Source organism: Anopheles maculipalpis, chromosome 3RL (genome assembly GCF_943734695.1).
Source record: "Anopheles maculipalpis chromosome 3RL, idAnoMacuDA_375_x, whole genome shotgun sequence".
Classification (NCBI taxonomy): Eukaryota; Metazoa; Arthropoda; class Insecta; order Diptera; family Culicidae; genus Anopheles; species Anopheles maculipalpis.
Window position 1 is genome coordinate 512,947 of NC_064872.1, and position 15,646 is coordinate 528,592.

Consider the following 15,646-nt stretch of genomic DNA (forward strand, 5'->3'; position numbering starts at 1 on the left):
TCTTGCGGCTCGCATCATAATAGGTAGAACAAATAGCAACACCAACCAAGAAAGCGCTCGTGTACATAAAACTACCATGCCTCGAATGCAGAACTATGTGAGATTAGAAATTAGTTTAAGAAAACTAAACCCATAAGCGATTAGTATGAACGAACGGTGCATCTTATCACATTCGTATGTATGTAACTAAAGCGTAGAAAAAAAGATATAAGAGAAACAGAGAGAAAGAGAGCTAGTTCAACGAAAGAACTTTGCAAACGGTGGTACCTTGTATCAAGGTCCTAAAGCTGTATGTAACTTGTACGATTACAATTGTGTCTAGGAAATACTATTTCCAACTATTACAAATCTCTCTATGCATTTATGCACCCTCTTTCATTAAGTGTTGGCTGTAGGACAAGGAATCGTTCTGTGAGACAGGGTTTAGCATGAAAACAGAGGCAAAAAATGCAGTGCAATGCTCTTGAATGCTTAACGAAGCGTGCACAAGAGCACACTTGCAAATCACGTGTACATATAGATAAATATAGGCGCTGTTCGCGTAGAATCGTTCACTGTATCAATGTAGTTTGTAAGCCTCTCTTGCCATATGCTTAGAAAGTTGTAAGAAAAACTCATGCAGGGATAGCAGAAGCAGTGTAAGGATCTGCATGAGCCTACGATTTTAATACGTTATGAGACTGTTTTATTTTTAACTTTCAAATTGAGCGTAGGTAGTCGTGCTGTATTATTTAGAATGTGTTGCCTTTTAGCTTTTTTAACTTTTGCGCAGTTTTATTTTCGATTTGTGCCTCCAGGTTTTAAATAAACCTTGACATTGCCGACAGGGAAAGCAACGATTATCAATCACTATCAAAACACGTTCAATTCAGAAAAACAATACTGTTTCAACAAAAAAAAAAAACATTCCATTTGTTTTTACATGAACAAAAATTTTAACCGACCGCCAAAAGGTCAATTTTAATGTATAGTTGAAAAATAAATTTCACACCACCGTAAAATTTTAAATAAAATTAGTGTTGCATCACCATCTTTCAATCATTTCCGAAACTCGACTTGTGTAAGCAAATTGCTCTGTTTTGTCCACGGATAATTGCAAATTTACCACAGCCGAAATAGAGTATCAATGTCAGACGTGGTCTAGTGTTGGTGGTTTCTGTCCACTATTGTGTGTGATTGCTGCAACTGCACTGAAAGAGACGCTAATTCCTGCTCTTTTACAACAATTTGTTGTTTTACAGCCTTATGTATGCCGTCGATGTTTCTATGGCAGCACCGATAGCCCACAACAAAGGACTTTTGATTCGTGAACAATGGGAACAACATAATAGACGCTCTGTATATATGAAAAATGTATATATAGTGGAGTGAAAACACTGAAAATTTTTTGATCATGTGCAAAAATTAATTCATTCACCATTAACCAGTTAAAAAAAACTCTAGTCAGGAAAAAAAAATACATTCTTTGAAGTTAAGCCACCTTTACCATAGTGTTCGAGACCTTTTCAACGCATGCCCAGTGGTGTTCCAAACGAGAAACGATCGGTCCATTGGTATGAAATTTTGTTATGTGTCAGTTGTATTTATTCCGAATACCGGGTTAATCAAACCCGAGTCGAGATTCGTACCTTCAGTTAAGATTTACAATTTCTAACGTTTGGTTCGTCGTTTTCAAGCCGCATTGAAGAAGATGGTTTGAGCGGCAGAGCAGAGCACCACTTTAGGGAAGAGAAAAGTCACCACCCCCGGAGGCGATTTCCCTTGGGTGCATTAGTAATTACCAACAGAAAGAAAAGTGGACGGTAGTTTAAAGGCTTTAGCGCTCTATCATTGTGAAGCATGTTTTTCCGTCGAGTATTTGCTAAGAACGGATCGAGTTCCTCTAGTAGTGGAAACAGTGCAACTTCTTCAACGAGCAATACAGGCATGTATGCTGTACATAATCTCGGTATGTCCTCTAGTGGTGGTGGTGGTGTCCCTACGGAATCTCCGGCTCGCTACCGGCGCGCGTTAAATGTTGAGGACAACCATCGTGTGTTATCGGTGCTACAGTTGACACCACTGTGGGAATATATTATTCGTAACAATGAACTCCCGGTCGGGCTTAATATGAACGAATTGTTCCGCGAGTTTTTGGAACGATTACATGACCCAGAGTTTCAAGTGCGCCAGCATGCACTACGGGTTCTAATCGATGTAATCATAGTGCTTCGAGATGAAACAGACATATACTTCGCTCCGCTCCTTCCACCCATTATTGACAATCTTGGCCATCCTTCTCCAGCAGTGCGAAAGGGGGCTTTGGACGTGCTAAAAGTTTACATTGCACAAACGAAACTTCCCGAAACAGTTATGCTGGAAATCATGAACTACGGAATGGATCGTAATCCGAAAGATCCTCTCAGCAGTCGGTACATAGTGGGGGTAATGCTAGCTTTACCCTCACTGATTCAACCCGCTATTTTGACCGCAAAAAGAACGTTCATCCTGCGAGCAGTAATTAACGCACTTGGTGGGAAGATGGTGCAGATCACTTACCAAGAGATTGCGCTTAAAATTTTGCTCAAGATTAAAAACACAATCGGTTCGCGCGAATTTTATGAGTGCATTTCTGTGGCTTACCGTCGTGATTTTGATTTGCTGTGCAACGTGTACGGTTTACCAAACCCTCCCAAAAGCCCACGACGCGATCCAATAGTTCCTCCCGGGGAGGTAGCGTTGGGACATACAGAGATGAGAAAATCGTGGAAACCGACCGTAGCCCCCGGTGTGCCGACCCCACTGCAGACGCTTTCTCCAAAAGCTCAACGATGGAAATCGGGGAGCCACGGTGAAATCTCGCGAACAAATGAGATTAACGATACACCCCGTTTACGAAACCGATTTGAATCTGATGAAAGAATTCCTCAGCATGACTATATCCTAAGCAAAGGTCCTGGCGGCGGTCCACTATTAAGGCGCGTTAGTTTAGAGCAGATTGACGATTCAAAAGTGATAATGGAAACGGAGATTAAAATCAACAAGGAATCGGTTACCATGCGCATCTTAGAGGCGGAAACATCCAACTCGAACTCAATCAGCGAGGAAAGTGATGTAGACAATGTAAACAAGCGCTTCGGAGTAGTGCGTGTGCTTACGGACAGTGAACTGGAGGATAGTGTTACGGTGAAATCGATCGGTGGAAGTCAACCAGCACTGCAACAAGATTTGCTGTACTCTTCCGACACAGAGTATGTTCGGAGAACGCCCCGACGTGTACGGTTCGGAGGAGAAATCGTTAAAATGCGTACACCTGACAGTGATACTTTTGATCAGAGCGACCAGGACGCACTGACCCTCTCACAAACATCAAGCCATTCAGCACAGCTACTGTCTTCTTCCACGCTATCGGACCGTACGTCTTCGACAGCAGCGCCTCCCCAGCGATCCTCTTTAAAATCGGCTTCGTCGTCTTCAGAACGAAGCAGTTCGACTTTTGCAAATTCCATGATGCGAAGACAGTACTCCCAATCGGCAGACACCGAACGTTCCTCTCCTCCCAGCACAATGGTAATGTCTTCTGAGTTTAACAGCAGCATCACGGCGAAACCAAGACCATCTTCGGCCAAATCTACCATGGAAACTTCCGGCATAAGCGAACTAAACTCTGGTTCTGATCTAGAGGATAATGAGTCGCCATCTATGGTTATAAGCAAGGCGATGGACGAAGGACAAAATTACGAAACAACTATAACGCAAACGACTTCGCGTCCAAAATCATCTCTTACCCGGCCAAAGTCGGTCAAAACACCACCATCTGAACCGATGGAACCGACCCATCCATCTGCACCTGCTAAAGCTGAAAGCAATACCACTCAACAGCAACCTCCCGAAACGCCTGACATTCAAAGTCGGCCGGAACCGGAGCCGTTGGCAGCGCTTGCTTTGGACGCAAGTTCAATTTTGGCAGACAAGATTGAAGAGGTAAAGCAAGCGATACAGGGCATCGAAAGCAAGATAACCAATGTCGTTATGCAAAAGGCAGACTCGGTGGATGTAGTACCGCACCATACATCACCGACTCCAACATCCAAGAAACTGGAATCGAACCTATCGCTTGAGGTGCTGATGAAAACTAACAGCAACGAGAATGCAGAAAATCTCGAGCGGGATCCCTCCCAAGCTGAACACAACAATAAAGATTACACCAAGGAGCTCAACATCGAGATACCCCAGGAGGAAAAACTACAAAATGCTCCTCCACCGTCACCAAAGCCTACAAATAAGAATGCCGACAGTTTGACACAATCCAAGCCAGTTCCTAAAATTGTTCGATCAGGTATTCCTCGCTTAAATACAATGCCTTCACCAAAATCGATGCGGAAAGCTAACGAATCTACCAGCAATGCACCTAAGTCTCCAACTGCTGGTGTAAGCGATGCTAGTAAAGGTCAGCTCACCCCACAACCCATCCATGTTCGCGGTAGAACATTGTCACGCAGCCGATCGGCCACATCTGCTTCACTGAAACGTAGCGTCTACATCAGTCCCTCATCTCTGAGCCCAAAGCCCCATAGTGGTATCGAGATTATACATAATCTGCTGCGAAGTCCATCCACATCGCCTCACAGGAATCGACGGAAAAGTTCCACCTTGAGTGAAAAATCGCTCGATTCGCTAGTGTCGAATGATAAGAACAACAACTCTCAGCTCATATCTAGCGTCAAGGAAGGTGTCGATGGTCGTACCGATAAATGCATCAGCGTAAATGAAGATGACATCTTCGACGTGTTTGGCAAGACAATCGCGACCCAAACGTCCGTCGACGAGTCTATGGAAATGTCGTTTGTGCCCTTTACTCGTACGCCTTCACGGTTGGCGTTGGCACAAATCGACGTGAATGGAAATGATATCGGGAACGCTTCGAGTCCTGTGGAAGGGCAAGACAAGCTCGCAGCATTTCCTAGAGATCGTGGACATTCTCCAAACATATCGCGCCCGGTGTCTCCTAAATCGTCACAAAATCAACAAATAGTCAGTTCATGGGAGGATCTCGGTATCGTAAGTCGAGTCACTCTCCATCAACTCAAAAGTCCGGTAAGTTTAGGACTATCATTTAACCTTTTTTTACAAAATAACCTATTACTGTGCCTACCTACTCTCATTTTCATTAGTGGCACAAAGTGAAATGAACAGTGAAAACGTTGCAGCGACGTCGGCGGCTGACATTTACGGAGTGGGAAATGAAATCTAGATCAAGCTAGTACATAAAACCAACCCAACACACTCATTAGAATGACCAATTTTCTCGGTTCCTTTGGTCCTCTGGTTGACCTCGTTTTCGCAAATTACACAAAGACCCATGGGTCAAAGGAGCGTTACTTGGATTTACCTTATGAATCTTACCAAGCTAAGCGATATCAACTGAAAATCAACACCACAAGCACCTGTGTGGAAAAAGACAATCTGCGTCGTCTCTTTACATTGATTTCCATCTACAAGCCTTTTCTCTTTCCATTCTTACTATAACGCGCATTGGTTCAACTGTGAGTGTGCTGTCAAACAGTGAAACATTTAAGAACATAGTTTAAGACAAGTGAATAATGATGCACTTTCCGGCAGCTAAAAGAGCAGTGCACAATTCGCACAAAAATGTAAATCAAGTGCTACACGTACCGCGTGCGACGAGGATCCCTTTTATTGTGATCGGGTTGGAAAGATTCACTTAACAACCACTCTTGGTACTACTTTCTTTTTCTCAAACGTTCATTAATTGTTTACCGTCATTTCATAATTTTGTTTCGAAAAATTATAAAGAAAATACGCTCTAATCAAATCACATTAAAGGTCGGTGATAAACGATAATCGACACAATCTCGGTTTCATCGTTCCCACATCATATTTTTCTTCTTGATTTTACGACTTACTAGGTCATCACATCTTTTATCTCCATTTTTTCATCTCCATCTCCATCAAATTTTAATAAACACTAATGATGCTGCTAAAAAATGCCCTAGACAGAACAGTAATGTATGTACATTTCCGTTCTGCAAGCATTTATGAATGATGTGGTACGCTTAGCACACTTACAGAATCACCGGAAAAGTCATTATAAATACGTTCTAATTTTTTTTAATGTGAAAAAAAAATTCAACGAATTTTTCTACAAGAAAAAAATCGATCCTTTTAATCTATCAACCTGTAGTGCGACCTACAAAACAGGGTCAAAAGCAGGTTAAAAGCCCCCACGTTTGAGCCATCATGTGTGCTCAAAACGGATTCAAATAACACATTGCGTGTTACTACGTCGCCACGCTTAGGTACTCCTTATTGTGCTCTAGCTTCTGCAGCAAAGGAACTAGCATCACCTATATCCATGTAATTTTCCTACATTTTTACCCATGCGCAAAAAAAGGAATCCTAAAAGCGACATCGACAACGACGGTTTCTTATAATGTCTTATCAACGTCCGGTTTACTTATTACCTGGCGGTCTACTTTCGCCTTTTTCTCTCGCCTCACTTTCAAGAGTCAGCGTTACTCGCACACCCAAGTCCCTCCACAAGTCGAATATTGGCTTTCTGGGTACCGCTCCATACGTCAACACTCTCTTCTGACGCGTGTCGGTAGGAAAATAGAACGGTGTCAACGCACTAAATCAATTCCATACCGCAGCTTAAAATGGAGAGCACCGATGTGTGGAAGGATTTTCGGTTTTCGTTGGTTGGCCCTATCCTAATCACAAACTTTCGTGTCAGTAATTGTGCCTTGGCTGCAGAGTTGTAGGGTTTTCCCCCGACGAAGTTGGTGACTGTTTCCTATTACGATTGTGTGTGCTGTTCCCTCTTTGTATACTCTCTTTGTAGAACAGAAACGCACACTTCCCACCATGGGTTTCCTGTTACATAGTCTCGTCGCCCATGGTCTGCTTTCTTGCGGTGTTCTAGAAAGGAAATCGGCAGGTCTTCGTACTCCGAAGGAATTTTCTAGGTTAGAGAAGACGAAGACACCGGGGCATACACAATCACAGCCAAGTTTAGCCGAAACCCATGCCAATCAGTGGTTCAGTAGTTCTCCTTGAACCGGCCGGATAAGGTTGCCGGTCGGCGGCTAGTGATTAGTACGGCAAGCAATCAAACACATTGTGAAACAGTGCAAACTCAGTTTTAGGTAGACAGAATAACATAAGAATTCGCTTTGCAGTGTGTTAAAAAATTTGCAATTGCAAACTAAAGCAACGATGCGAAATGTAAACTATATTTGAACAAATTACGAAATCTTTTTGCTTCATTTAAATGCTTTTGTCGTTGTGTGAAGTGCCAACTAAAGCAAGTTCATTAATTATCCGGTGATGTTGGTGCACGTTACGTTTCCCTATCTTCTAGGATTGGCGGATGCGTTCGCAAGGGTTCTGTAGCATTGAGGAAGCTCTTAAATCATCAGATAATCTAGCGAAAGTTCAACCATACCTCGAATCGCTACTGCGGACACTGTTGTCCTCCGAACGAAATCTCGATGTTGTCGACGATAAAGTTCGAATGTTGGTCAACCTGGTGTCGCGACTGCCCCTTGAGAACCTGGAAGATCGAGTGGGGCAAATCATGACCGGGCTTTGCCGACAAGGAGGACCAGGAAGCAACAACGTGGCCAAGGCACTGATGCAACGATTACCAACGGCAGCCATTGTGCAACGACTGCTATCGGATGATTTCTTGCATGCCAAAAGTTCCAAGGTTAGCACAAGGTTTTCCTGGTGTCAACGAGTTGAATCTAATTGGTTGTATTGTGTGTTGTTATTATTGTCTACTCTAATATCATTGCAGTTTCGTGAGAATGCATTGCAAACGGTTCTGTTTGCTTTAATGACATTCCCGAGCACCTACTTCGACATTAAAACGCTCATTTCTCGAGCGACAGAGGCGGCTTTAGATCGTAAAAAACGCGTCCGGCATGTAAGTGTCACCATGTTTGTGAAGATATGCTTTACCGGCATTGTAATTATTTAACGCATGATATATACATATATACATATTTATACTAACTATGTATATCTATACATATACATTTACAAATATCTCCCTCTTTCACTTTGTCGTTATCTTTTTTGCTTGGGATACAGGCTGCGCTAGACGTTCTTGCAGTGCTGGGACAAATTAGTTCTCCTAAATTGGTTCTAGACGTTGTCTGCGCCGCTGTCGGAACACGCCCGGAAGGAAATCATCTGATCACGGCCGTCAAAGCACGTCTTGCGCGGAAGCAACTTCCTTTCATAGGTCCGGACGGTAGTGTAGAGTACGCGATTAAAGTTCCTTCCAACCGTTCTAGCACTGTTATCATGTTTGGGGCAGACGTCGATTGGATCGAAGCGGGCAGTGGATCCGCCTCGCCCACCTTCAACCGACCCGGACGAAACAAATACCATAGCTTCCAGGTGGAAAACAGCTCATTTGAAGACATGAAGCAGTACGTATTCGGATTGCGAATTTTTGCAAAGTTCCTGAGCTAACTGAATCGTTTTTGTTTTTTTAGAAATCCGAGCTTTACTGTTTATGATGAAATCAAACAACCTATAGAAACAACGAAAATTTCTACGAATTCTGGTTGGACCTCCAAAATACCTGTATCATATTCGGTAAGGCAAGATTCACATACCACATATCCCCCGATATCGCTGTAACGTCCATTTGCATTGACTTTCTATTGCAGGATAATATGGCTCAACCACTGGGACCAAACGGTAAGCTAGTAAACGAACAAATTAGGTTCTGCCTATGGTCTTGACACAATTTCGTGGACCTTTACTGTGATGGCCAAGATGCCCCAAGAACCTAGAAAGTATGTAACTTATGTAAATTACTATTTTCACAGCCCCTAGACCGCTGTACGGGAATGGACAATCGTCCAGGTCCTACACAGAGCTACACGATAGTAAACTATCAACACCGTTTGCGGCAAAACCTGGCACAATCATCAACCGAAAGCTGGAAGGAAATTTGTCCGGCATACCGCAAATTGCCAATGGCAAAATTTCTCGTATCGGCTCTTCGTCAAGGTAGCATCATCGTTCCGAAACCTTTTATTCGCTAAGATTCTCCTTTTACACAGATACCCGTTTTTAGTAAATGCATATATTGGTTTATCTGATTAGATTTCCCGAAATGGATCCGAAAACGAACGGCAAAATCATGCTAGCGAAGAACAATAACCCTTACGAAATGAGGACACTGCGAATGCGAAGTAAACTGTTTTCCCGCAACAGTGACGGGTTTATGAGCGACACAATCGGTAAGCCCGGGCTAGATGTAGACACATTGTGGAGTAATGTTTTCTGAAGCCAGACAAATGGTATTCTCCTTTCTATCTGTCAATGCAGCTAGTGCCAACAAACAAGTACACAACGATATTCGACCTGCAACAGATCCGGCGGTAGAAAGTGATGGATTTAGACAATCAAGGTTCGGTATGCGGTTCTACAATCCGAATATGATTGGAAGGTAAGCAGCTATGATCGTACTTGCATCAAGCAATTTCCCCACCTTATAGAGAAGCTTTCGATCACTTTATATTTAGTGTTAAATACAGAAGAGCACAGAATGGAAGAAATCAATTATAGATCAGTTGATCAATATAATTAAAACTAATCTAATCATCTTCAAACATCAAATATTGGCATAAAACTGTTGAGCAAATTTTATCTCCATTTTTTACTGATTTAAACCACCACAAGAACTTCATTCATGATATGGAGCGTCGAAGTTATACTTCCGCTAACGGGTTACAGTTTCACAAGTTAAAATACTCTATATATGCAACGTTATCTTCGCATCTGGTACACTATTTTCCTTGAGCTAAGTGGATACCAACTCAGCACTCAGGGAATGTGGACGGGGTGAGATCCAATGTATCATAACTATAACAAGGGCTTTCCATTTAGTGGACTGACCCTATGGGTGTACGTCCTATCTACTTTCTTAAAGTTTTGTAGCACGCGACGATCGTATCGTATACCCTCTCCTGCCTCCTCCTCCTAAGGGATAAAAAAAAGCTTTCCTCATAGCTTTCCATCCTCTTACAGTACCCTTCATGGTTCGTTTGACGAGTTCCAATTAAAAAAAAGAGGTCAACAAATTGAACGACCTTGAGGGAAAACCAATTTCAGATCTTAACCATCGAAAGATGCCCCTAATGCTTTTATTGCCAGCAATACTGATGGATCATACCATATCATACGCAGCACAAGCTGATCTGTCATGGGTAATTCCAGTAACAGATTGTCCTCCATTAGTACTGCACGACGTACAGTAACAGCGTTTAAGGATACATTCAATTTCTATTCGCTTCAATCTTGAAAATGTGCTGAATAACTCTACCTTTAGTACATAATAAATCATTCGGAAGTTTTTTTTTTCGTTTTGCTCCAACACCTTCTAACCTGCATCCCGATACATGGGTGATGATATGGTTACTAGCAAATCGTTCGACAACAACAAACGGTTCCTTTTTTTTGTTCTCACTCGTATCCCTCCCAGCGATAGCGAATATTCAATACCACAACCGTGCCGAATGAATGAAAATGGGAAAACATACCTAGACACGAACATACGTGCGGGCGCACACTCTGAGTACTGCTGCGTGGCGTTGATATAAACAAACCTCACCATACAAGCAGCAAATGGGGGTGTAAGAATACAGCCAGGACCAAACAACACAAAAGGCCCGGAACCTACACAGTGAAAGCTGTAGGGCCGGTGTGAGTTGGCTTGCCGCTATTATACATAGCCGTTACCCGGTTACCTTCAGCCAGTGGCGTCGCGCATTTACAGCGTTTCGTAGCGTTGGTCATAGCGTGTGTTTCTCTTATATCACATCACACCGGACATTACGGCACAATCATTAGTGACCGCCGACGTTGTGAAAGACCGAAGGACTCTAGGGCGAACCTAGGTCGTTTGTATGTGCGATATATAGGGACCCTGGTGGTGTGGCTGGTGGTAGTGCTAATCGATGTTATATGTGTGTATTTTTTATTCCGCATCTTGCTGGACGACTTCTGGCTTACTTGTTACGGACTTTACATGACCAAATCGCAAAACTCCACGATAGTAGTCAAAAGTAGGCCACAGCGTTAATGGTGACAAGGCTGCGTCCAGTGTCGTGTGCTGAGGGATGATAGCCCAATGTGACCAGTTGCGAAGCTTCTTGAACTTTTCTTGAAAGGTGAAAAACGTCCGTGTGCTTGTGCGAGACGGGTGCATGAAGCGCGCTGGTGGTCAAATGGCCCAGTCCTGCTGTACGACATCGTCAACGAGCTTCGAGTTGAACGGACTGCACTGGTTTGCCACTTGGTACGCGTTCGTCATCGTGGTTAGGCTGACCAGTACGACGTTGGTTGTAGTATGTTTTTGAAGTTCGTACCTTCATACAACCGATTGTGCGGAAGCTGTCTGGGTTGCTTTCACCACCTCAACCCTTGCGCTACCACCGAGGAAGAAGCGCCCACAGTACCACCGATTTCCGGTGACCAACTTTGCAGTGATAACAATAACAGCAGTGCTAATGGCACCGAAAACAAAATGAGTGTCTGTAGAACGGTTACTAGCGACGAGTGCGTGGACAAACTTTCTCAAGGCATGACAGTTTCTGGTGATAGTAACAACATCTATCGAAGAATTGTACGGACACATCCGGAGTTAGTACGATTGTATCATTGGTGCTTTTTCAAACGACGGAAAGCAGCTGAACCATCAGCTGCGTGTAATGAAGTTATCCGGAAAGATGGTCAGACAGAAGAAGATGCACCATCGCCGGAAGTGGGTTGCATTAATTTAACGGAAATCACCAACGTGGTCCCATTCACAAGTGAGACCGTGTTTGAAACGCCACAGAAATTTTTTATACCCCGCGCATGTGAAGAACGAGAGGAGGTCGACGGTGGGCTTGTGGTGTTGTTTCCTCCCGTCCTTTCCAACGGTGGTTATCAGCCACCAACGACGGCATCGAGCGACGTGCTACTAGTAGTCGAGTTCAACGAAGAAACGTAATTTAATCATTTAATTCTATCTTATCACTTATCACTTATTCATTTTGCTTACGCGAAGGTAAAGGTGTAAAATCAGTGCCCCAAGGATATTGGATGGTCGACTAATTTTGTGCTCATCTGAATATACATGAGAGCCATGTTATTATCCTTGGCTTTGGTTACGCCTTCGCCAGAGGTTCAATCATTCTATTCATATCGCACTACTATCGATCGATAAGGCAAAACGATAATCAAGGGCCGCTCAATCTAAAGGCCGGGCTACATTGATCGTACTCGCAAGCGTAATTTTTATATTCACTAGCGCATCTGGCGGCGACCAGCGCAAGCTAGATGTGGGTATAATTTAAGTGCCAAAATTATTCATGCTTGGTGTCTCATCAATTTTCGACCAGGCTGTCTGTATGCCGTTTGACATGTTGATCAAAATCAATAAATTGCTACAGGTCAGGACGCCGAGTACTGCGGGGCAAATCGTCATTTCATGATCCTGGAATGAAAAAGAAAATTCAGTTAAATACTTCCCTTTTTTAATTTAAATTAAAACAACAGAAAGGTCGACAATCGCGTGATAATTCGGTCATGCTAGCCGTCACACCGGAACCACAGTGATAATAATAACACGTGCTATTTTTATATTAAATGTATACAAATAGGCCGGTAAATTTTGCTTACAATTTTATAAAAAAAAAAGTTCTACCAAGCAATATGACAAAGCCGTTCCTCATGAATAAAAAAACTCGCTCTATACTAAAAACCGCTACAATACCAAAACGAACAACCAGTTTCACACACTCTGCAATGTAGTTTAAATGATGAAATAGATGGACAAACCCTACAACAAATTATTTAAGCACTTGTGAAACCTACAAACACTACATTTTTCAATAAAATGTTCAGCTCAATTGCGGCCCCGAGCCGAGCCGGCGATTCACAGACAACAGTTCACACACACACACACACAATTTTCGTTAAAAACAGTTGTACTTACTATTTTTTCATTGCGTCCACTGCTTCCTGCTTGTTCCATGGCTAGAAATACAATATGTATGTTAAATTACCACATATTTTCAAAAAAACATACACGACAAAATATCGAACATACTCACCGAGCTGTTTGTTTACTGGTTTGTGATCAAAATTATAGGCTCCTCGACCCAAAACGCTTTTTGACAGATAAATTATACCAGCCTCTAGCTTCGACCCGCCGCCGCTAGATGGCGTATGCGTTCACAAAAATTACACTCAGGAGTACGATCAATGTAGCCCGGCCTTAACGTATGAAAGCTATGCCCCTATGCACATACGATGTAATTATCCTTTTATTTTCCATTGCGTGGGTAGGACTGCAAATAATGTTTGTTCAACTAGATTTTTGAAATTTGAAAAACGCATTTTAAATAATTTTTTACCTTCTTATTTTCCCTTTACCTTCGTATTCCTTGTGAAATCATCGTTCGTTTAGCCATAACAAACAGCAAATGACTACGCATGTGCAGAATCAGGATGTAGACCAGCGTCCTAATTTATCACCCAGCAAAAGCTATAACAACCACACGACCGGAAATAACAGTGGGACAAATAATAGGAGTAACAGTGCAAGCCACGGTGAACTTCGGAACTCCTACAGCGACACTAACATGGGCACGGGCGGTGGCACTGCGCCTAACACTCCTCGCCGGACCCGATTTATTGATGACCGGCAACCCTCAGTCCCGACGATTAATCAAGAGAGTTATATCATTCATCGGGACGAAAATTACGATAGCGAGCAGGACGAGCGATCTAGCAATGATTCCACTTCGACGCGCATTATCTCCAACAGTATTTTGAATTTTCGAGATCGTGATCGGGAACGCGTCACGATAGTGGGAGACGACACTTACCCGGCAGCCGTACCTGTTGGAAGTCGTCCTGGTTCCATACCATCCGTTTCGCGACCGCAGTCCGTCAATTCTCACAAGTCCATCGGTTCTGGAGTACTTAAACATCACATACCAGATGGACGGCTTTCACGTACGAGCAATGCTTCATACAGCAATGCGTCTTTGAAAAACGGCATGGATGACAATGGCTCACTCAAAATGCACCGTTCGTTTGGAAGTAAAGCTCCCGAGGATGAGCGTGCGGACAAGGAATGGTATGGAGAAAGAGCTACGACACCGATGCATAGCGAAATAGATGGAATCAGCTCGAACCAGGTGCAGTACGAATCAGATTACGACGACGATGAGGAAGAGAACGAGCGGTACCACGAAAGAAATTTCAAACCAAAATCACCCGCAACACCAAAACGCTATCCGACCCCGAGCCCACATCCACTGCAAGGTTCCTATTCGACGGAAGAGCTTTCAAATAACCAACACATCGAGAGTCGCCAGGAGGATGAAAATGATATGGACGACGGGCAGGAAATACCGCGGCCAAGGAGCCGCGTACAGTCGGCTAGTATGGGCAACTTGCAGCATCTCGATCACGACGAAATACTGAACGAGTCAACGATGCCAGCTTCGCCGAAAAAAATCCTCAAAAAGCCCTTCCTGGTGCGACGCAGCAGCAAGATTGCGCCGGTAAAAATGGTAGTGTCGGGAGTGAAGGCTAAAAATAAGCTTAACGAGGTTATCTTTCAGAAAACGTTGCGTAGATTTGAGAAGCCGAAGGATGCGCTCAACAGCTGCCTAGCGCACCTGGAAAGTCCCAACTGGGAGCAAAACATTAGTGGGCTTCAATTCTTCGTGCGACTAATACGCCACCATCCGGAGGTGATCGATACCCAGATACACCTGCTTTCAGTGGCATTGGCCAAACAAGTACGTAATCTGCGATCGCAAGTTGCACGCGCCGCATGCCAAGCTTCAGCGGAGTTTTTCTCTACCCATCGACGATGTCTCGAGGGTGAGGCGGAAGATATTGCTACCCATCTGCTACACCGCACGGCAGATACGAACAAGTTCTTGCGGGCAGACGCTACTCAAGCGCTCGAATCGATGTGCGACAACGTGTCGATTCCAAAGGTGGTGCACATCATTTCGTTTAAGGGAGCCACGCATCAGAACGCGGTTGTACGGACGACGGCAGCTAAACTGCTCAACAAGATCGTACAGCAGCTAGGGTCGGAAAAGGTTTTCGCACTGCCGAAGGAAACTCGCGATAAACTCATCCTCACAGGGGCTCATCTGCTGCTCGAAGGATCGCTAGAAACACGTAACTACACGAAGAGCGTGTTCAAACAGCTTTCCGACCATGCAAACTACAGCAAAGTATTATTAGAAGTGATACCTCCGCGTACGTATAGGAATATAGAGAAATCGCTGAACAGCATTCGACAAATGTCTTAAATGTTCTCAATCCTCAGCATAAGCTGTACAGCTAGTTGTTTCGTTTCGTTACCAAGACGTTAGTGAAATTATTCTTCTTCTGTAATATTATACTATTAGCAAAAATGTATGTATTAAAAGCAATGTTTTGCATCATATGCGTCGTGTTGCCTACCTTGCATGAGAAAGATGGTCCTGGAAAGCCTACCGCCGTCCATTGTTGTCGTGAGCGATTTTGAGCAACTTGCACGTAATATTTAGATTGTTAGCCAAACCGGCATTTAACCATTTATACACAATTTCACATCACTTTA

The 15,646-nt window shown here is 43.5% G+C and overlaps 1 protein-coding gene across 1 annotated transcript; it reads left to right on the plus strand.

Moving 5' to 3' along the window:
• The first annotated feature begins 1,839 nt into the window (after positions 1-1,839).
• Positions 1,840-15,422, plus strand: LOC126563752 (uncharacterized). Its single transcript, XM_050220452.1, has 10 exons — positions 1,840-5,076; positions 7,364-7,711; positions 7,802-7,930; positions 8,098-8,441; positions 8,508-8,610; positions 8,685-8,715; positions 8,847-9,030; positions 9,127-9,263; positions 9,352-9,472; positions 13,481-15,422. The coding sequence occupies exons 1-10, from the start codon at positions 1,840-1,842 to the stop codon at positions 15,351-15,353; spliced, it is 6,507 nt and encodes a 2,168-aa protein (XP_050076409.1). The 3' UTR covers positions 15,354-15,422.
• Positions 15,423-15,646: the final 224 nt, after the last annotated feature.

Bases quoted from the DNA above. Each gene is read 5' to 3' on its own strand.
- LOC126563752 (XM_050220452.1), top strand. From the start codon at position 1,840: ATGTTTTTCCGTCGAGTATTTGCTAAGAACGGATCGAGTTCCTCTAGT. The intron at 7,931-8,097 runs GTAAGTGTCACC...CTTGGGATACAG, and splicing joins GTAAAAAACGCGTCCGGCAT to GCTGCGCTAGACGTTCTTGC. The intron at 8,442-8,507 runs GTACGTATTCGG...TTGTTTTTTTAG, and splicing joins TCATTTGAAGACATGAAGCA to AAATCCGAGCTTTACTGTTT.